Genomic DNA, 23,356 nt, shown 5'->3' with positions numbered 1-23,356 from the left:
TCTCCTTTCTTCTCTGTCTAGTTGCAGAGAGTGGCTGCAAGGGCAGTACTGTGATTTCAAGCCAGGACTTAGCCGTTGTTTCCTCAGCCATGTACTAGATCGCCAATCGACTATTTGCAGCTACAGCTCCATCTTCTCAGAATTACTAGAGAGACCATGCTGTGTTCAGCACTGAAGTTAAAGAAGACAACCAGAATCTACCCCCTCGGCCGCTGCGCCCCTTATCCTGAACAGCAAGTGCAGAACTCCGCACTCATGCATTTGTGTATAGGTTGACGGTGTTAAGCAGTTAGGCAGACGTGCAGCAGCATCACTGTAGTCAGTGGGATAATCAGCGCCATAATAGAATTTGTAGGTTTGCCTGGACACCTTCATAGGGTTGACTGGTAAAGAAAACAGTGAGTCCAAATGGATTCAGACAATTTATTACTTATACGCACGGCAAAGTAAGATCAGCGTGGTGTCAGTTCCTAGTGCCACAGGATGACCCCCAACCAGAGGGGCCAGATGAGAGGTAGCAGAGGTGTTGGGCCACTCTGTTGCTGAGGAGTTGACTGCAAACCATAGCCAAGTGGTCTGGTAGCCTGTAACTAAACCCTAAGGAGGTTGAGGGGGGAGGTCCTGTGCTTTCACTCTCTGAAATCATGGTTGTGGCTGAGAACCTACTTCGTGGCTTCCCATTACCACAAAGCCTTTTCCCTTGTGTTTCACGAAGAACTACAGGGTCAGACTCAGTCAAGACTTGGGCCAGCCTGCAGTTAAGCCTCACCTATGTGGTCTTTGTGAGAAACCTACAAAGTCATCAGGGGGCCAGGGCAGATCTGTTTCTCTAAAGATGGGCAGTACAAAGAGAAAGAAAATGGGGGAACTGAAGGGACTGGATGTTTCTGTAATTTGAAGCTTCTATAAATAATTAAGGTGTCCTTTCTAAGAGAGAAATAGGCACTGAGAAGAGTATAGATATCACTTTGAAGCGAGAAAACATATCCTAAGTTGTTTTCATGAGAAGCTTAGCTGTCTTGAGTAAGGCTGCAGCTCAGCTTTTCAAATGCAAAATCATAAGATTCTGATGGCTTATGTAAAAAATGCTAAAAACCAACAACTGTGGCACATCACAGTGTCACAGTTTAATCTAAATTCCCTGACTGTGTGAAAGTTGGTGGAGAGGATGTCAATTACTTTCAAGTTAATTGGCATTCACTGGCTTCTTGTGTCAGGGCTCAGGGTTTCCTTTGACACAGCACTCCAGCTGAAACATACAGTAGGCAACTAACATTTCACTTGTAGAGCACTCAAGTCTACAGATACCATTCCCGTAGCATTTCTGGTGCATTTCTGATGACAGTGGATTCAAGCCTGGAAAGAAGATGAATGCAAAAATAATTATTTAGTCCAAAAAGTCACAGAATTAGTGCCTCCATTTCTATCAAACTGGATTCCAAGGGGACTTAATCAAGTCTTAATCATAATGATTGATTCTGTAGTAGAAAAAGGATGAACTAGTGCTATGAATTGAATTGTGTTCACTTTATCCCTCATCCTCCATTCGTATGTTGAAACCCTCACCCCCAATGTGACTATTTGGAGAGAGGGATTCTAGGAGGTAAAGTGAATTGCATTTCTAAGGGTGGGGCTCTTAGACACAGAGAGAGGCTGGTTGTCCAAAATCCAGGAAGATAACTCCCATCAGAAACAGAATCAGCCTGCGGTTGATCTGGACTGTCCAGCCTACAGAACTGTGAGAAAATTCATTTTGTTGAAACCACACAGTCAGTGGTATTTTGTTATGGTACTCTGAGCTGAGACAGTTAGTAGCTTGGAAGTTTGCCCAAATTGGTAAGTTAATATACTCTAAACAATCAAGTTACCTATGCATGTAGTCATTCACTCATTATTTAATTATGTATTCATTCCCAAGCCAGTTTTCATAAGATTTGAATGCAATGTAGACCTTAAACTCAAAGAATTTTCAATCTAGACCAAGAGAGAAGAAACACAAAATATCTATGAGAGCGCAGAAGACAGAATCATTTGCAAAACAGAATGCTATGATGAATTCAGTGGAGGATAAAATATATTCTGAAGATTTAGAATGTCTTATTGGGACCCGGGGCATTTTGAGCTGAGCTTATGATTTTATGGACATGTTACTCTGTAGAATTATCAAAATATGGATATGTCTTTATTTCCGTATGTAAGAAGGTGTTAAAAGGAAAAGAATGTCAAGTATTTTGGTCATCTGTAGAAATTTTGAGTCAGCCCATATCCTGTGCAAGTTATCATGTCCTGGAAGGTAATTGTCCTATAGGGCAGAAAAGGGATCAGGGTTACTTACCTGGCAAGATGAAAGCCCAGGGAGATGAAGTGAAGTGGGCTGTGTAACAAGACAAGAAATTCCTATGGAAATGACAGCTTTGGGAATGTATAAGGCACTAAAGTGAATATTGTAGACTATCTCAGTTGTCTAGAAGCCATGAATCCATTTCCATAAACCATAGTGGAATTGGTCCCATCAATAGCTTCAAGAGGCCTGGGTTGAATGGATTCTTAAATCCAGCCTAATGAGTCAGGTGACCAGAAAATCTGGTTCACCTGCCTAGAGATTACTTGAGGGCGGATGAGAAATTAAATGGGACCCTATAACATATGGACTTGAACTGATTCAATAGCACTGAGTGAAGAGAATATTCAGGAGAGATTTTAAAAATCAGTCATGAATGTGGTCAAGCTACAGTTTGAGGCCAGTCAGCATTCTCTCATGTGTCCCTGATCAGATATTTCTTTTAGCACGTAAAGCTCCTTAATTCTCTTGGAACAAGTAGTTCCAAATCTGTTTCTCCACGTATCTAAGGAATCTACAAATTATAAATTTCAGTAAATTAGAAAGCTAACAAATTGTGTTATCACTATTTTCTGTTTTGGACTATTCTGCCTGGACGTGTTCCTAAATTAGGGACAAAACAATAGTGGCAAAACAGGATGGGGTATTACTAATGAAAATATTATGAAAACTCTCAGGAGTCACGTACCTGTTATGTATAGGCCTGTTCTATACATCAGCACACTTAATCTTGGCAAGACTCAGAGGTTAGTTTTGTTTCCATTTTGTGAATGAAGAAACTAAGGTTCAGAGAAGCTTTGACTTTTGCCTAAAGCTGCACAGTTAACAAGTTGGAGAGCCCAGATTCAAGCTCAGTTCTTGCTAACATCAAACCGGTTGATGCTTCCACTTTGAAAATAAAAGGGTCCACGGTAGGAGGACATTTGTAGGTTTGCTTAGTGGAATTGCTCTTCTAGACAAATGGTTCCCCAGGAAGAGACCCATTTTACCTGCCAGAGCTGGGTCCACACAGGAGAGCAAGACAAGGACAATGACGAGAGGCTTCATGGCCGGGAGCTTCTGTTGAGGATGAAGGTGGCAGGGTCTGACACTGGCTGTCAGAGTGCAGAAAGGGAAGGTTGGACACACCGTCCCGTACAAACCCGAGAGGTCTGGGGTATACATTGCTCCGGGTAGACATGCTACACTGATCTTCCCCGAGGCAATGGAGTTGGCCAGCTTGTGTGAGGAAAAACAGCCAGCTCTTTCTGGTGTGGCCGCTTCTCCTGTTGATGAAGGCACTGCTCCCCCACCTGGATTTCCCAAAAGCATTAGTGGAGACCTGAGAACTATAGTTTTTCTTTTTCAAGGAAATAACCTTGAATTTTTGGGTTTTTCACGTTACAACGAAAATTAAATGCCAATTTTAGAAAATTTATAAAATACTAAAAATGACAAGGAAGGAAAAGTTAACACGTGAGCCTCATCTCTCAGAAACAAGCTGTGTGTTTCTTAAAGAAATTTTATTTATGCCTGGTTTATTATTTGATGTTTTGTTTTGTATAGTTCTAAACAATATACTCAGATATGCTGTTTTTTATAGCATGATATATACCATAAGTATTTTTTGTCTCATTATAAACTCTTCATAAATGATATTTTAAAAGCTGCATAATATTCTGTCAAGGTCATTTTTTAGAACTATCACTATTAAAAAAAATCTTTACTGGGGTGCCTGGGTAGCTCAGTCGATTAAGCCTCCGAGTCTTGATTTTGGCTCAGGTCATGATCTCATAGTTCATGGGTTATGAGCCCTGGTCTCTGCTGATGGTGTAGAGCCTGCTTGGGATTCTCTCTCTCTCTCTCTCTCTCTCTCTCTCTCTCCCCTCTCTCTGCCCCTCCCTCACTTGTGCTTGCTCTCTCTCAAAGTAAATGAATAAACTTAAAAAAAATCTTTATTGAGATATAAATGACATAAAAATTTAAATATTAAAGTGTACAATTTGATAAGCTTTGACACATATACTTTTGTGAAACCATCATCACATTCAAGATGATGAACATATCTGTTACCCCAACCATTCTTCAAGACTTTTCCTCAACAGCTTTAGTGAGGTATAATTAACAAATGAAAGTTGCTAATGTTTAAGCAGTAAAATGTGATGATTTGAAGTACATATACATTGTGAAATGCTTACCACAATCAAACTAATTAACATATCTATCCCCTCAAATAGTTACAATTTGGGCGCCTGGTTGGCTCAGTGGGTTAAGCGGTTAAGCAGTTAACCGTCTGACTTCAGGCTCAGGTCATGACCTCGAGGTTGGTGAGTTCTAGCCCTTGCTGGGCTCTGTGCTGACAGCTCAGGGCCTGGAGCCTGCTTCGGATTCTGTGTCTCCCTCCTTCTCTGCCTCTCCCCTGCTCACACGCTGTGTCTCTTTCTCTCTCAAAAATAAACATTAAACATTTAATTAAAACAATTAAAAAATAGTTACAATTTTTTTCTGGTGAGAATATATAAGATTTACTTGCTTAGCAAATTTCAAGTATACAATATTTTATTAACTAGAGTCACCATATTGCACATTAGGGCCTTAGAACGTATTCTTATAACTGAAAGTTTGTTACCTTTGACTAACATCTCCCCATTTCCCCCACTTTCCAAATTCTGGCAATATCCACTTTACCTTCTGGTTCTGAGTTTCACTTTTTTGAGATTTCCTTAAGTGAGATCAGCCAGTATTTGTCTATATATGGCTTTTTTCACTTAGCACAATATTCTCTAGGTTTATCCATGTTGTCCCAAATGGCAAGGTTTCCTGCTTTCTTATGGCTGAATAATAGTCCATTGCATAAACATACCACATCTTCTTTATCTACTTAGTATTGACAGTCACTGAGGTTGTTTCCATGGTTTTTAAAAATTTGTATTATTATTATTTTTTAGTTTTGACAATTACTGAAGACCTTTATTTACAGGTGCTTGCCATTTGTTGACTTTTTTTGAAAAAATGAAGTTAGAGACTTTTAATACAAATTAAAAATGAGGTTCTTAAAAACCTTGGCTTGACAGGATATGAAACAATTAAAAAACCTTTAAAGGCATATTGAGAAAAACCAGTTTTTTTTCCTTTAAACACATTTGTCATTACCAAAAAGAGACATCTTTAAGGAAAAGTGATAAAACCCCCATGCTGCATAGATAGCTCTATTTATCTGGTCAATGGGCAAAAAACAAGTACTTAAGGTCTTCAACTCTAATCTTTTGTTCATTTCTTATTGCTAGAATTCCTTATCCGTTTCTTATTGTTGGAAGACTAACCTGGATGATGGTAAAGATGGTAAGGTGGCATTTACTCAGCCCTGCCCTGCCCATTCTTGGGAGCAGATGATTTTTCAGCTGGTGAACTGGCTGCTTTTATCTCTTTGTCATCTTGTGGTTTAGGGTTTTCTGGGCTTTGGCCTCTGTAATTGAAGTTGCAGCGGTACCAACATTGAAGTGACCACTGGCTTTGGGTCTCATCGCGATTTCCCTTATCTTCTGCATTGTTGCCTTCGGTCAGCAGGACCCCTACAGAATCATAGTCTATAACCCCCCCCGCCCCCCCACCCCCCCAATACATATTCTGTCTCACTGGTCTACCTTGCTCTCCTGCACCCTGCTCGACAGCTCCCTCTACCACCTCTCCCTGCCCAGGAGGGTTGGAAGACTGGTTGACACCCATAGGGTCTCCGCATGTAAGTAAAGTGGGAATCGTCACCTGCCTTAGGGCTGGCACGGTTGCGCCTGGCCTTAGGGAGCGCTGTCTGATCCCTGGTTCTTTTCCCCACTCTCACCATTTGGGTAATTCTGGGGGCAGTAGCGTGGAGGACCTCTGTGACATGCATAACATCCATAATGCTTATGGTTTGCTGCATATTTACTGCCTTGCACTGGGATGCAACGAGGGCCTATCACAGTTGCTGCCTTTGCACCCTTTTCTCCTTCAACAACATTAAACTCTGCAGTCTCTCCATCCCCTGCCTCCATTGCAAAGGTGCTTCCTGGGGTTATTCTTTATGGCAGCCTGGCGTGCAAATACATCTACCTTGGTGTCATTCCTCTTGATAAACCCATATCTGTCTTCCTACACGGAGCCATTTCACTCTTCCCAAAACCTTGGTTGGATGACCCTGTCCCTGCTGGAAGGCACTGTGGATGTGAGGCCATCGGGGTCACCGCTCCCTGTGCCGCTGCCTGGTGATGCCCAGCTTGGTGTGGGCAGTGCTGGGGGTGTCAGGCAGCTGCTGAGACTCTGCCTTGCTGCTCATGCTTGCAGTGATGGTGACTGGGCCGGCTGTGGCAGCTCCTCCCAGGTGTGATGGTACCTAGACGGGTGGTGGTGGTGGGGCTGTTCAGGGCTCTCTGGGACCTGCTCTCTGCTCCCGCTACTGGTGGAATTCTGTTGTTTGCATATCCTGGCTATTGTAAATCATGCTGCATTAAACATGAGTGTGCAGATAACTCTTTGAGATATTGATAAAGTTTCCTTTGGATATGTGCCCAGAAATGGGATTGCTGGATCACATGTAATTTTAATTCTTTGATTAAATTTTGATTTATTTTTTTGATTAAATCTATACCGTTTTCTGTAATGGCAGTACCAATTTACATTCCCAGCAATAGTGCTCAAGGGTTCCCTTTTCTCCACATCATTGCCAACACTTCCTGTCTCTTGTCTTTTTCATAATAGCCGTTCCAGCAGGTGTGAGGCAATATCTCATTGGGTTTTGCTTTGCATTTCCCTGATGATTAGTGATTTTGAAGCCCTTTTTATCTACCTATTGACCATTTGAATGTCTCCTTTGGAAAACTGTATTCAAGACCTTTGCCTCTTTTTAATTAGTTTGTTATTTTTCTATTGAGTTGTATGGGCTCCTTATATAATTTGGATATTACACTCTTATCAGATCTATGATTCACAAACATTTTCTCTCATTCTTCTCATTTTGTTGATAGTTTCCTTTGTTGTGCAGAAGCTCTTTAGTTTGATGTAGTCCACTTGTTTATTTTTCCTTTTGTTGCCTGTTCTTTTGGTGTCATATCCAAAAAATTATTGCCAAGAACTCAACGTCAAGGAGCTTTCCCCCCATGTTTTCTTCTAGGAGTCTTATGCTTACAGGTCTTACATTTAAATCTTTAATATATTTTGAATTTATTGTATATGGTGTAAGAGAAGAATACAGTTTCACTGTTTTCCATGTAGATATCCAGTTTTCCCAACACCCCATTTGTTAAATAGACTATAGTTTCCCCATTATGTGTTCTTGGCACCCTTGTCAAATATTAGTTGACTATATATGTGTGGGATTAGCTCTGAGCTCTTTATTCTGTTCACTGATATGTGCCGGTTTTTGTGCCAGTTCCATAGTGTTTTTTTTTAAATTTTTTTTTTAGCGTTTTTATTTATTTTTGAGACAGAGAGAGACAGAGCATGAACGGGGGAGGGGCAGAGAGAGAGGGAGACACAGAATCCGAAACAGGCTCCAGGCTCTGAGCTGTCAGCACAGAGCCCGACGCGAGGCTCGAACTCATGAACCGCGAGATCGTAACCTGAGCTGAAGCTGGACGCTTAACCCGACTGAGCCACCCAGGTGCCCCAATTCCATAGTGTTTTGATTACTAAAGCCTTATACTGTTTGAAGTCAAGAGAGTGATGCCTTTATCTTCGTTCTTTCTTAAGATTGCTTTGGTCATTCATGGTCTTTTGTGCTCCCATAGCAGTTTTAAGATCATTTTTCCTATTTCTGTGAAAAATGCCATTGGAATTTTACTAGGGATTGCATTGAATCTGTAGATTGCTTTGGGTATTATGGACATTTTGACAATATTAATTCTTCCAGTCCATGAACACAGGACTTCTTTCCATTTATTTGTCTTCTTCACTTTTTCATCAATATTCTATAATTTTCAGTGTAAAGATCTTTTTACTTCCTTATTTAAATATGTTCCAAAGTGGGGCGCCTGGGTGGCGCAGTCGGTTAAGCGTCCGACTTCAGCCAGGTCAGGATCTTGCGGTCCGTGAGTTCGAGCCCCGCGTCGGGCTCTGGGCTGATGGCTCAGAGCCTGGAGCCTGTTTCCAATTCTGTGTCTCCCTCTCTCTCTGCCCCTCCCCCGTTCATGCTCTGTCTCTCTCTGTCCCAAAAATAAATAAACGTTGAAAAAAAATTAAAAAAAAAATAAATATGTTCCAAAGTATTTAATTCCTTTGATGCTATTAAAAAGGGGATTGTTTTCTTTCTTTCTTTTTTAAAGTTTATTTATTTGTTTTGAGAGAGAGACAGCATGAGCAGGGGAGAGGCAGGAGAGAGAGAGAATCTGTCAGTGCAGAGCCAGATGCGGGGCTCAAACTCATGAACTGGGAGATCATGACCTAAGTTGAAATCAAGATTTGATGTTTAACTGACTCAGTCACCTAGGAACCCCAAGGGGATTATTTTATTAATTCATTTTTTCAAGTAGTTTTTTTGTGAGTGTATAGAAATGTAAATATTTTTTCTATTTTAATTTTGTATCCTTTATCAAATGCACTTATTAGTTCTAGAAGTTATTTTGGTGGAGTCTTCAGTGTTTTCTATACATAAACTCATATAATCTGTAAACAGAGACAATTTTACTTCTTTTCTGATTTGAATACATTTAATTTCTTTTTCTTGCCTAATTGTGATGGCTAGGACTTCCAGTATTATGTTAAATAGAAGTGGTGAGAATGGGCACCCTTGTCCTTTTCCTGATCTTAGAGGAAAAGCTTTTCACCATTGAGTATGAAGTTAGCTGTGTGGTTGTCTTATATGGCCTTTATTATATTGAGGAACATTCCTTCTATACCTTATTTGTTGAGAGTTTCTATCATAACAGAACGTTGAATTTGTTAAACACTTCCATTGAAATGATCACATAATTTTTATCCTTCATTGTGTTAATATGATTTATCACATTTATTGATTTGCCTATGTTCAACCATCCTTGCATTCTGGGGATGAATTCCACTTGATCATGGGGTATGATCCTTGTAATGTGCTCTTGAATTTGGTTAACTAATATTTTCTTGATGATTTTTGCACCTTATTCATCAGGGGTATTTGCCTATAATTTTCTTGTGGTTTCTTTGACTGGTATTGGTGGCAGGGTAATGCTGGCCTTTACAATAAGTTTGAAAGTGTTACTTCCTTTTCAATTTTTGGGGGAATATTTGAGAAGATTTATTTTTATTTAAGGTACTAAGTCTTCTTTCAATTTTTTTTAATGTTTAGTTATTTTTGAGAGAGGGAAAGAGCATAGTGGGAGAGGGGCAGAGAGAGAGGGAGACACAGAATCTGAAGCAGGCTCCAGGCTCTGAGCTGTCAGCACAGAACCTGATGCAGGGCTCAAACTCATGAACCGCCAGATCATGACCTGAGCCGAAGTCGAACGCTTAACTGACTGAGCCACCCAGGCGCCCTATTAAGTCTTCTTTATTTTTTATTATTATTACCTTTAACGTTTATTCATTTTTTTGAGACAGAGAGAGACAGAGCATGAATGGGGGAAGGTCAGAGAGAGAGAAGGAGACACAGAATCCGAAACAGGCTCCAGGCTGAGTGTCAACACAGAGCCCGACTTGGGGCTCGAACTCACGGAAGGCAAGATCATGACCTGAGCCGAAGTCGGACGCCCAACCGACTGAGCCACCCAGGCGCGCCCCAAGTCTTCTTTAAATGTTTGGTAGAATTTATCAGTGGAATCATCTTGTCCTGGGTTTTTGTTTATTGGGAGATTTTAGATTTCTGATTTAATCTCCTTGCTTGTTATTGGTTATCAGCCATTCTATTATTTCATGATTCAGTCTTGATACATTGTGTGTTTCTAGGAATTTATTTCTCCTGTTATCTAATTTATTGGTATACAATTTTTCATAGGAGTCTTTATGGTCCTTTGCATTTCTGTGGTTATCAGTTTTAATGTCTACTCTTTCCTTTATCATTTTATTAACTTGAGTCATCTCTTATTTTTCTTGGTTTAGCCAAATGTGTCAATTTTATTTTTTTTTTAAAAATTCTTAACTTCATTGATCTTTTCTGTTGTCTTACTAGTGTCTAATTAATTTATTTCTAATCTAATCTTCATTATTGTCTTCTATCTGCTAACTGTGGGCTTAGTTTGTTTTTCTTTTCTAGTCGAGGTGTTAGGTTAGGTTGTTTATTTGAGGTATCTTTTTTCCTAATGTGCTTGTTCATCATTACAAACTTCCCCCTTAGAACTTCTTTTGTTGTATTGCATTAGTTTTGGTGTGTGGTTTGTTCATTCATTGGTTTCAGGATATTTTTTTATTTACCTTTTTATTTCTTTGGTTCATAGTGTTTTCAGAAGAGTGTTGTTTAATTTCCCCCACATTAGCCAATTTTTGACTTTTTTCCTGTCACTAATTTCTAGTGTCATAACATCGGATTTGGGAAACATGCTTTCTATGATTTTAATGTTCTTACATTTTAAGGCTAGTTTTGTTTTTCTAATTTATTCTGGAAAATTTTCTTTGAGAATCATATGTATTCTGCTTCTGTTGGATAGAATGTTCTGTAGATGTCTGTTAGGTACGTTTAGGCTAAAGTGCAGTTCAAGTCCATTATTTCCTTATTGATTTTCTGTCTGGATGATCTATCCATTTTTGAAAATAGGGTATTAGATTCCCCTACTATTATTATACTGCTCTTTATTTTTGCCCTCGGGTCTGTTTATTTATGTGCTGCAATATTGTGCACATATATATTTATAATTGTTATATCCTCTGGATGAATTTACCCTTTTTTCATTATATGATGACTTTGTCTCTGATTACAGTTTTTGACTTAAAGTCTATTTTGTCTGGTAAAAATATAACTAGTTCTGCTCTCTTTTGTTTTCTGTTTTCATGGAATGTCTTTCCCTTCAATTTCTGATGATGAGTGTCCTTAATGCTTGAGTATCTTGTGGGCCCATATAGCTGAGCTGGGTCTTACTTCTTTACCCATTGAAGCATTCTGTCTTTTAATTGGAAAATTTAAACCATTTACATTTGAAGTAATTTTTGAGAGGTAAGAACTTACTATCACCATTTTGTCAATTGCTTTATGATGTTTTTGGTAGTTTTTAAATTCTTTTCCTCTTTTGCTGTCTTTCTTTGTTAGCTGATTTTTTTTATAGTAGTATTCTATTATTTTTTCTCTTTATTATCTATGTATTTATTATGGATTTTGCCTTGTGATTATAATGAAGGTGTCATAGTACATGTTACAACTGTAAGTGTATTTTCAGCTGTAATAATAACTTCGATTGCATAAAAAAGTTCATACATTTATTTTCTTACCCTTAAAGTTTATGTTATTGGTGCTCCTATTTACATATTTTTATATTGTGTACCCATTAACAAAATATCATAGGTATATTTTTGACCATTTTTTTAAACCTGTATGCTAGAATACATACATTTTCTTAATGGCATCTGGGAACTTGTTTGCTACCCTTTGGTTAGCTGAAGTTGCTTCTCCTGTTATCTCGACATTTTAAAAGTCATACCTCTTTCTATTATCAAATTATCCTCTGTTAGCATTAAACTTTTCAGCCTTAGATTCTTAACCTTCCTTTTGCTTTAAGTTAACTTTGCTTTTTTCTCTGATCACATGAGAGTCTACAGGTAAGCCTTTCTTATAGCAATTCTGCACCTACATAAAAAATACATTTTTCAGTAGGACATAAAAAGATATTTTGCAAGATCACCTGGGTGGCTCAGTCAGTTAAGCGTCTGACTTTGGCTCAAGTCATGATCTCACAGTTTGTGAGTTCGAGCCCTACGTGGGTCAGCAGAACCTGGAACCTGCTTCAGACTCTGTGTCTCCCTCTCTCTCTGCCCTTCCCCAGCTTGCACTCTGTCTCTCTCTCTCTCTCAAAAATAAATACAACATTTAAAAAAAAGATATTTTGCAAAAAGTGCAAATTTTACACTTGCTGGTATAGCTGTGAGGATGGGTTGATGAATTCCTTTTTTTTTTTTTTTTAATTTTTTATGTTTTTGAGAGAGGGAGAGCAAAGGAGGGCAGAAAGAGAGAGGGAGAGAGCATGGAGCCTGATGTGGAGATCAATTCCACAACCTTGGGACCAACCTGAGCTGAAATCAAGAGTTGGACACTCAACCGACTGAACACCTCATCCTTTTCTTTTTTTTTACAATGATCTTTATGCTGGATTTATTTCTTTATGTTTGTCTGTCTGTTTCATCTTTATTTTTATTTTAAAATTGATACAACTAGAAGGAAGAAATATAAAAAGGAAGGAAAAATAGTTAAATGAAAGCAAATATAATATATTTGTGCATATTTTATAGTTTAGTAAGTGATAAAATAGACTATATTGGCATGTAGTTTATGCATTCATGACATGACTTTTTCTTTTTCTTTTCTTTTTTATATTTCTCTGCTATATGTCTCATTTGTGAGTTTTTCAAATTGTCCCAAATCTCCAAAATTTTTCTAATATATTTATTGAAAAAAATCTGTGTTTTGGGCACCTGGCTGGCTCAGTCAGTTGAGCTTCCAACTTCAGCTCAGGTCATGATCTCTTGGTTTGTGAGTTTGAGCCCCCACATTGGGCTCACTGCTGAGCCAGCTTTGGATCCTCTGTCTCCCTCTCTGTGCCCCTCCCCTGCTTTCTCTCTCTCTCTCAAAAATAAATAAACTTAAAAAAAAAGGTGTCTGTAAGTGGAGCCATGCAGTTCAAACTCATGTTGTTCAAGAGTCAACTCAATACCATCCATTAGAGGTGAGTAACTCAATAGGAGAGGATTACATAAGAGCATGTATACCAAGATGCTGGAATCATTGGAAGCCATTTTAAAAGCTGCTACCCTATACATGGATTTTGTTTGGGAAATTTCTTACTAATTTTTTAGATTTTGATTTTGAGAATATTAAGAAAATTTTATCTGGTTACTTCCCCCCTGTTTTAAAAAGTCCAAAACAATTCAGTATTACCATATTCTGAACAATGTGTACCTTTTCCCCTTGAAAAGAGAGAAATGAAGAGCAGGTTTCTGCATGTCAAAAGACTTTGTTCTCTTGGGCACTGGAAGGAACTCTTGGATTCAGATTTTATGATAGATTTTGGCGAATGCAGATGAATTAAGAGCTTATTTCTTCCCTAAACCAAATTTTGAGTAAGGTAGAGGAAGGATAGAATAAAAATGAAAGAAAATGAGTATTTTAGATATTGGGGGGGAGGGCATCACTGTTTCTGTCTCCAATTTTGGAATTCATATAGTGGGAGGGGAGAGAAATGGGAGCAGGTAATGGAGGACAGACACTAGTGTTTGCTTATGTGAGTGGAGCTCAGAGAGGTGGCAAGGCCATAGCGTAGCATAGCACTGATTGGTTTTCTTTGGTAGATAGGTCTGAGATTCTCACAGCATTGTGAGGTAGTCTTCCCTCACACGGGTTCCCCCAGCATGTGAAGGGAGTAAGAGTAGAATCCTTATATTACTGAGATCACCATAGGATGTGGTGGAGTGATAGATATTCCCACTGGAATTTCTGGTAAACTAGAATGATGCTTGAGTGGCAGAATTATCCTATGCACTAAAGAATGAGCCTTTCCCAAAGAGGTTTTTTAAAAAAAATGTTTATTTATTTATTTTGAGAGAGAAAGAGAGAGAGAGAGAGTGAGGGTGGGCAGAGAGACAGGGAGAGACAGAGAGCCCGATGAGGGGCTCGATCCCACAAACCTTGAGATCATGACCTGAGCTGAAATCAAAAGTCAGATGCTTAACTGACTGAGCCAGCCAGCTGTCCCCCAAGCCCCCAAAAAGAATTTTAAGAATTTTAGTAAGAACAAGAAGCACCTTAGTAATTGTACATTGGCTAGTGACTCAAGACCAAGCAGGGATAATGATATCTTAGTAATGTTAGCATAATCAATGCTCTCCCAGATGCCTCACCACTATAAGTCCTCTCAAACTTCCAAATAATTCTAGAGAAACAACTCTGAATACACTGAGTTTAAGTTTCTGTGACGAAGGGGAATGAGGTTCATTATAGGAATTAGGCTCATTTATTAAAAGAATAAAGTTGGGGTGCATGGGTGGCTCAGTCCATTAAGCATCCGATTTTGGGTCGGGTCATGAACTCATGGTTCATGGGTTCGAGCCCCGCATCAGGCTCTGTGCTGACAGCTTGGAGCCTGCTTTGGATTCTGTGTCTCCCTCTCTCTCTGCCCCTCCCCCACTCGTGCTCTGTCTCTCTCAAAAATAAATTAAAAAAGAAATAAAACTAGACTCTTAAAAATATGTCCAGTGAACTGATATCCATATCCCTTGCATGACTCCATTATGCTAAAACATCTCTTTATTGACACTCCCCCCACTCCCAACCTACCTTCTCTTCTGGCCTCTCTAGTGTAGTGAATTGTGTTGCTAACCATTTCTTTGTCAGCTTTGAAATCACAGTATCATCTTTCATACTTTCTTCTTATTATATCATATAGCCACTAAATTCTGTCAATCTTATTTTTGAAATCCATCCTGAATATCTTCTTTCTTCTTAGCCCTCAGTACCAGTGTCCCAGTCCTAGATTACTGCAGTAGAATAGTGCTGAATAAACATATTGTGTTTTATAAGGTTGTATATCTCATAAATGGAAAATATATCTTACTTAAAAAACACATGGAATTTTCACAAATATTAATTTTAACTTAGATCACAAAGAATTTTTTAATAAATTCCAAAAGCTATAGAACAGGTCACATTCTCTCGCTCCATGAAATTATAGTTAACACATACAGAACATACACGGGGTCAGGTGCTGCTTAAGACCTTTACACATACTAAGTAATATAATTCCCATAACACCATGATGTAGGTATCATTGTTATCTCATTTTGTAGGTAAGGAAACTGATATATAGAGAGAGTAAAGAACTTGCTCAAGGTCAGACAGTAAATTGTGGGGCTGGGATATAGTACTATAGGTGAAACAACAATATGGTTGTGGATATAAATTAAAGAAATTAATGTAAAAGCGCACACATGAAAATAGAGTGTAAGCCTTTATAAAATTCATATTTACTTGAACCTTGTCATTTAAACATATAATTATCATGAATTTCCTTTATCCATCATATTGATTATTCTTATATAGAAAAGAGTTTTAAACATTTTTAGCTTCTTTTCCCAGAATCTGAAGAAGGTGGAGATAGACTTTTCACCACTTTTTTTCCCTAAATTGAATTCTCTTTGGTTTGCAGCAGATGGTCCAGTCAGCACAGTATTTAATTGCATGTTCATCAGGATTGCACTTCATTCTGCAGTGATAGTTTCTTGAGGAACATATGTCTTTAAAAAATGAGGTCCTGGCTTTGAAAAGAGAAAAAAAAGTGATACTTTTATTTGTATATTTTAATGTCTGAAGTGTTTTACAATAAATTAAAACAACATCAGTAAAGAACTTGCTCAGAAAAAAATAACAACAACAACAAAAAGAATGCAGAAGAGAAAAGCAGAGATAGTGAATAACAATAAATGAGGATTTCTTCTATAGGGTAGCTAAATGGGGCAGTGAGCTAAAGAGGAGAGTTTTTCCTGAGAATATGACAGCATATTTCTGTGTAAAATGGGTAGTTTGTTTAGTGGTGGGGATTCATGATGCAAGAAACAATGTTCCATTTCAGCAGCGAAGTCTTTAACAAGTGAGTGGGGATGAAATCTAGTTACATTATTTTTCATTTTAAAGAGTTTTATTACAGGATGTTATAATCGGAATACTTCAGAGCACCTTCTAGTTAAAATCAGAATTTTGGTAACTGGCTTTAAAGTGTTCCTTGAGTATTTTTCTCACACTGACTTTCAGTCAAAAGTACTACTTAGTGATTGTTTAAGAGATGTTAATTCGGTGAAACAGTTTATCCTCAATAACCTGAGACATCAATCCATGGGTAGCTTCTATGGTAGTTTTACTACACCTGTCACTTTAGCCTTGGCATGTTTGTCTTCTTTCTGTCATGTGTTTCCAAACCCAACATGAAACTCCCTCATCCCAGCTGGGCTTGCTTCTGACTGTTTCTAATTTTTCAGACAAATTAAAGACCTGACCAGTGGTATAGTTTGCATTCGGAAGAAAGCTAGAGGAACTCATCATATCCACACAGTATTTATTCTGCAAAAGCTCAATTTGCGATCCAAGGAGGATTTGAAATATGACACTTGTAAGACATAATATTGTTTGCATGTTTGTAGCCCTTTGGGTGTGTTCTAAAGGCTCCAAGATTCACTTTCTCTGCAGATACTATTCTTGATGGGTCAATTACTACTGCTAGGAATGGTTCCTGGAACTGCTGATTCAGCGTTTGATTACTAACGTCAATCCCAGAAAGCCAGCAGCCACAGCCAGGTTGGCTATGATGCCAGCCAATTGCATTTCCAAGGAGGCCAACCTGTTTGGCATTTTCTATATATGCAGCCATGTACTCATATGCAGCAGCCTGAGCACTTATTTACTCGGGTTTCAGTGCAAAGCAAAACTGTCTATAATGATCATGGTTTCACCATCCACCTTTCCTAGCATTAGGCCATCACTTCAGATCAGTTGCTTCCTGATCTGGCAAGCATCACCATTTTCAGTAGGGCCAATGCTGAGATTTTGCAGTACTTAAAGCAATGGCGATCATTAGTCCAGGGCTTCGCCGTCAGAATTTCTTGCTGCTGTTTCTTGTATTTCTAGATTTCATCGATATCATGAACAACATGCTTCCTGCACGTTGTTGGCCCATTCCCAGGTTTTCTGAGCCGTACCACTCCCGGATGCAGCCATCACCGTGGAATCGGAGAAGTCATCTCCTCCCAAGACGCAGCCTCCCGGATGTGGGCTTGGGACTCTCTCCACCACAGGTGCAAACTCCTACTAGTCTCTGGAGGCAACCATGACACCTCGCGGAGGGCTAACTTTAAATCAGAAAATGAAGAGAAGGCAGAGGAAGGTAAAATTAGGGGGAGACATATGGTGGTGGGAAAATGCAGCAGTTATCTCTTGGTGCTTTTACTTTCTTGGTGAAATAAAAAGAAATCATCAACTGACAATAAGGAAGTTGAATCTTGGTTCTAACTGTCCAGTATATTTAGGCTCAAAGCCATGTCTCCTTTACTGAGGAAGTTTCTAAGATTACACAAATTCCTGTAAGTCATAATTTCTCACTTTGGTTTCCAGTTCTTACCCCCACTTCTCTCTCTCTTTCTGTGTCACATAGGCATTTCCTTCTATCTTTTGCCCTCCAAGAAATCTAAGTTTTATAGAGATCATTTCTTTACTTTTATTTTTTTAATTTAATTTTAAAAAATTTTATTATTATTTTTTTTAGTTTTTTTTTTTAAATTTTCAAACTCACATCCAAGTTAGCATATAGTGCAACAATGATTTCAAGAGTAGATTCCTTAATGCCCCTCGCCCATTTAGTCCATCTTCCCTCTCACAACCCCTCCAACAACCTTCTGTTTGTTCTCTGTATTTAAGAGTCTCTTATGTTTTGTCTCCCTCCCTGTTTTTTTTTAATGTTTCTATTTATTTTTGAGAGAGAGAGACAAAATGAGTGGGAGAGGGGCAGAGAGAGAGGGAGACACAGAATCCAAAACAGGCTCCAGGCTCTGACCTGTCAGCACAGAGCCCGACGTGGGGCTCTAACTCACGAACTGTGAGACCATGACCTGAGCCGAAGTTGGACACTGAACCGACTGAGCCACCCACGTGCCCTTCCCTCCCTGTTTTTGTGTTATTTTTGCTTCCCTTCCCTTACGTTCATGTTTTGTATCTTAAAACACTCCTCATAGGAGTGAAGTCATATGATATTTGTCTTTCTCTGGCTAATTTTGCTTAGGATAATACCCTCTAGTTCCATCCATATAGTAGCAAATGGCAAGATTTCATTCTTTCCAATTGCCAAGTAATACTCCATAGTATGTATATACTACATATTCTTTACCCATTCATCTGTCAATGAACAGTTGGGCTCTTTCCATACTTTGGCTATTGTCGATAGTGCTGCTATAAACATTGTGGTGCATGTGCCCCTTCAAAACATCACACCTGTATCCCTTGGATAAATACCTAGTAGTGCAATTGCTGGGTCGTAGGGTAGTTCTATTTTTAATTTTTTGAGGAACCTCCATACTGTTTTCCAGAGTGACTCCCACCAGCAGTGCAAAAGAGATCCTCTTTCTCTGCATCCTCACCAACATCTGTTGTTGCTTGAGTTTTTCATTTTAGCCATTCTGATTGGAGTAAGGTGGTATCTCATTGTGGTTTTAATTTGTATTTTCCTGATTATGGGTGATGTTGAGCATTTTTTCATGTATTTGTTTGCCATCTGGATGTCTTCTTTGGAAAAGTGTCTATTCGTGTCTTTTGCCCATTTCTTCACCAGATTATTTTTTTGGTGTTGAGTTTGATAAGTTCTTTATAGATTTTGGATACTAACTCATCTGCTGTGTCATTTGCAAATATCTTCTCCCATTCTGTCGGTTGCCTTTTAGTTTTGCTGATTGTTTCCTTTGCTGTGAAGAAGGTTTTTATTTTGATAACGTCCCAATAATTCATTTTTGCTTTTGTTTCCCTTGCCTCTGGAGACATGTTGAGTAAAAAGTTGCTGTGGCTGAGGTTAAAGAGGTTTTTGCCTGCTTTTGCCTCTAGGATTAAAAAAAATTTTTTTAATGTTTATTTTATTTCTGAAAGAGAGAGAGAGAGAGAGAGAGAGAGAGAGAGAGAGAGAGAGAGAATGAGTGGGGGAGGAGCAGAGACAGAGGGTGACACAGGATCCAAAGCAGGTTCCAGTCTTTGAGCTGTCACGGGGGCTTGAACTCACAAAATGTGTGATCATGACCTGAGCCGAAGTTGGTGCTTAACCAACTGAGCCATCCAGCTGCGCCTCTTCTCTAGGATTTTGATGACTTCCTGTCTTATGTTTAAGTATTTCATCCATTTTGAGTTTATTTTTGTGTATGGTGTAAGAAAGTGGTCCAGGTTTATTATTCTGCATGTCGCTGTCCAATTTTCCCAGCACCATTGCTGAAGAGACTGTCTTTATTCCATTGGATAGTCTTTCCTGCTTTGTCAAAGATTAGTTGGCCACATGTTTGTGGGTCCATTTATGGGTTCTCTATTCTGTTCCACTGATATGAGTGTCTGTTTTTGTGCCAATACCATACCTTCTTGATGATTAGAGCTTTGTAATATGTATTGACGTCTGGGATTGTGATGTCTCCAGCTTTGGTTTTCTTTTTCAGGATTGCTTTGACTATTTGGGGTCTTTTGTGGTTCCATCCCAATTTTAGGATTTTTCTAGCTCTGTGAAGAATGCTGGTGTTGTTTTGACAGGGATTGCATTGAATATGTAGATTGCTTTGGGTAGTATCGACATTTTAACGATATTTGTTCTTCCAATCCAGGAGCATGGAATGTTTTTCCATTTCTTTGTGTCTTCTTCAATTTCTTTCATACACTTTCTATAGTTTCAGTATATAGATTTTTCATCTCTTTGGTTAGGTTTATTCCTAGATATTTTATGGTTTTTGGTGCAATTGTAAATGGGGTCGATTCCTTGCTTTCTCCTTCTGCTGCTTCATTATTGGTGTATGGGAATGCAACCATTTTTGTGCATTGGTTTTATATCTTGTGACTTTCTGAATTCGTGGATCAGTTCTAGCAGTATTTTGGTGGAATTTTTTTCATGTCGAGTATCATGTTATCTGCAAAGAGTGAAAGTTTGACTTCCTTCTGGCCGATTTGGATGCCTTTTATTCCTTTGTGTTGTCTGATTGCTGAAGCTAAGATTTCCAATACTATGTTGAATAACAGTGGTGAGAGTGGACATCCCTGTCTTGTTCCTGACCTTAGGAGGAAAGTTCTCAGTTTTTCCCCATTGAAGATGATATTAGCGATGGATCTTTCATATATGGCTTTTATGATTTGAGGTATGATCCTTCTATCCCTACTTTCTTGAGGGTTTTTATCAAGAAAGGATGCTGTATTTTGTCAAATACTTCCTCTTCAGCTTTTGAGAGGATCATATGGTTCCTGTCCTTTCTTTTATTGATGTGATGTATCACACTGATTGTTTCACGGATATGGAACCAGCCCGGCATCCCAGGTATAAATCCCACTTGGTCGTGGTGAATAATTCTTTTAATGTATTGTTGGATCTGGTTGGCTAGTGTCTTGAGGATTTTTGCATCCATGTTCATCAGGAAAATTGGTCTGTAGTTCTCCTTTTTAGTGGGGTCTGTGTCTCATTTTGGAATCAAGGTAGTACTGGCTTCATAATGAGTTTGGAAGTTTTCTTTCCATTTCTATTTTTTGGAAGAGAGTCAAAAGATTAGGTGTTAACTCTTCTTTAAATGTTAGGTAGAATTCCTCTGGAAAGCCATCTGGCCCTAGACTGTTGTTTTTGGGGGAGATTTCTTATTACTATTTCCATTTTTTTACTGGATATGGGTCTGTTCAAATTTTCTATTTCTTCCTATTTCAGTTTTGGTAGTTTATATGTTTCCAGGAATTTGTCCATTTCTTCCAGATTGCCCATTTTATTGGCATATAATTGCTTACAATATTCTCTTATTATTTGCATTTGTGCTGGGTTGCTTGTGATCTCTCCTCTTTCATTCTTGATTTTATGTATTTGGGTAGTTTCCTTTTTCTTTTTGATCAACTGGCTAGGAGTTTATTAATTTTGTTAATTCTTTCAAAGAACCAGCTTCTGGTTTCATTGATCTGTTCTACTGTTTTTTTTTTGTTTGTTTGTTTGTTTTTTGTTTTTGGTTTCGATAGCATTGATTTCTGCTCTAATCTTTATAGTTTCCTGTCTTCTGCTGGGCTTGGGTTTTATTTGCAGTTCTTTTTCCAGCTCTTTAAGGTGTAAGGTTAGATTGTGTATCTGAGACCTTTCTTCCTTCTTTAGGAAGTCCTGGATTGGTATATACTTCCCTCTATGACCACCTTAGCTGCGTCCCAGAGGTTTGGGGCTGTGGTGTTATAATTTTCATTGGCTTCCATGTACTTTTTAGTTTCCTCTTTAACTTCTTGTTAGCCCATTCATTCATTAGTAGGATGTTATTTAGTCTCCAAGTATTTGTTATCTTTCCGAATTGTTTCTTATGGCTGATTTCGAGTTTCATAGCGTTGTGGTCTGAAAATATGCACAGTATGATTTCCGTCTTTTTGTATTTTTTGAAGGTTGACTTGTGTCCTACTATGGAACCTATTCTGGAGAGTGTTCCATGAGCACTGGAGAAGAATGTATATTCTGCTGCTTTAGGATGAAATGTTCTGAATATATCTTTAAGTCCATCAGGTCCAGTGTGTCATCCTTATAGAAGATAAAACAAAAACAAACCGAAAATATTTCCCAGCTATGTTTCTTAATACATTGTTCTCAGAGATGTGATTAGGTTTTGTGTAAAGAAATGCAAAACAAAAAACTGTTCGCAATGAAATAAAATTAAAGTCCTTGTAAGAAAAGAAGGAAACGATTTCTCTTTTAGTTTTGAAGAATAATTTTTCTGGAAAGAATAATTCTAGATTGGTGGAGTATTTTTTCTTTCAACACTTCACATGTTTCACTTCACTTCCTTTTTCTTGTATGGTGTCTGAGGAGGACTGTTGTAATTCTTATCTTAGCTCATCTATAGGCCGGATTTTTTCTTTCTATTGCTCTTTTCAAGATTTTGTCTTTTATTTTTCTTCAGGTTGAATATAATATTGCTAGGTTTATATTTTTGGGGGCCATTTATCCTTGATATTCTCTGAGTTTATTAGAATGTATTGTGTCTATCATTAGTTTTGGGAATTACCAGTCAATATTGCGTCAATGATATCTTCTTTATCTTTCTCTCTTTCTTCTTTTCCTGGTATTCCCATTAGACAGATTTTACAACTTTTGTAATGTTACACAGTTACTGGATAGTCTGTTCACTTTCATTCTGTTTAAGCCTTTCAGTTTTGGAAATTTCTGTTGACATATTTAAAAAAATTTATTTTTATTTTATTATTATTATTATTATTTTTAATGTTTATTTATTTTTGATACAGAGTGTGAGTGGGGGAGGGATAGAGACAGGGAGACACAGAATCTGATGTAGGCTCCAGGCTTTGAGCTGTCAGCACAGAGCCTGATGTGGGGCTCGAACTCATGGACTGTGAGATCATGACCTGAACCGAAGTCAGATGCTTAACTGACTGAGCCACCCAGCCACCCCTTAGATTTTTTTTTTTTACTGTTTATTTATTTTTGAGAGAGAGAAGAGGGGGTGGGGCAGAGAGAGAGAGGGAGACACAGAATCCAAAGCAGGCTCCAGACTCTGAGCTGTCAGCACAGAGCCCGATGCGGGGCTCGAACTCATGAACTGTGAGATCATGACCTGAGTGGAAGTTAGACGCTTAAATGACTGAGCCACCCAGGTGCCCCAATCTATTGACATTTTTTAAGCTCACTAATTCTTTGGATGTGTCCCACTTGTCGATGACCCCATTGTTATCACCCAAATTGTATTCTCCCAAAATCTATATTTTCATATCCCAACCCCTAGAGCTTCAGAACGTAACCATATTTGGACACAAGTTTTTAAAATAGATGAAATTAATGAGACTATTATGGTGGAGCCCTAATCCAGTATGACTGGTGTCCTTATAAGAAGAGGAAGAAACCTCAGGGATGTGCCTTGACAGAGGAAGGTCTATATGAGGACACAATGAACAGGTGGTCATCTACAAGCTAAGGAAAATGGCTTCAGGAGATACCAGACGTGCTGACACCTTGCTTTTGAACTTTTAGCTTCCAGAAGTATGAGAAAATACATTTTTGTTTAAGTCACCAATCTGTGATAGTTTGTTATATAGCCCTAGCAAACTAATACACCCATCAAAGATATTCTTTATTTTTGTCACAGTGTTTTGATTTCTAGCATTGTATTTGATTTCTTCTTAGAGTTTCTGTGTCTCTGCTTACATTATCCATT

General features: G+C 38.4%; 1 protein-coding gene and 2 pseudogenes across 1 annotated transcript; all 3 read right to left on the bottom strand.

The window, feature by feature from the left end:
* Positions 1 to 1,213: 1,213 nt before the first annotated feature.
* Positions 1,214 to 3,388, bottom strand: DEFB134 (defensin beta 134). The gene is made up of 2 exons (XM_047091097.1): positions 3,331 to 3,388; positions 1,214 to 1,356 (listed from the first exon to the last, which is right to left on the bottom strand). Exons 1-2 carry the CDS (start codon positions 3,386 to 3,388, stop codon positions 1,214 to 1,216), a joined length of 201 nt encoding a protein of 66 aa, XP_046947053.1.
* A 2,286-nt stretch (positions 3,389 to 5,674) lies between these two features.
* On the bottom strand, positions 5,675 to 6,632 carry LOC124521335 (Y-box-binding protein 1-like; annotated as a pseudogene).
* Positions 6,633 to 16,232: 9,600 nt separating this feature from the next.
* LOC124520999 (COP9 signalosome complex subunit 5-like) lies at positions 16,233 to 17,168 on the bottom strand (annotated as a pseudogene).
* Positions 17,169 to 23,356: the final 6,188 nt, after the last annotated feature.

This window comes from Lynx rufus, unplaced genomic scaffold (genome assembly GCF_022079265.1).
Source record: "Lynx rufus isolate CCGP_SWC_20201006 ecotype Redwood Valley unplaced genomic scaffold, mLynRuf1.p SCAF_3, whole genome shotgun sequence".
In the NCBI taxonomy this organism is placed as follows: domain Eukaryota; kingdom Metazoa; phylum Chordata; class Mammalia; order Carnivora; family Felidae; genus Lynx; species Lynx rufus.
This window is presented reverse-complemented; position numbering and strand designations above follow the sequence as displayed.

Bases quoted from the DNA above. Each gene is read 5' to 3' on its own strand.
- DEFB134 (XM_047091097.1), bottom strand. From the start codon at position 3,388: ATGAAGCCTCTCGTCATTGTCCTTGTCTTGCTCTCCTGTGTGGACCCA. The intron at 1,357-3,330 runs GTAAAATGGGTC...TCTTCTTTCCAG, and splicing joins TGTGGACCCAGCTCTGGCAG to GCTTGAATCCACTGTCATCA.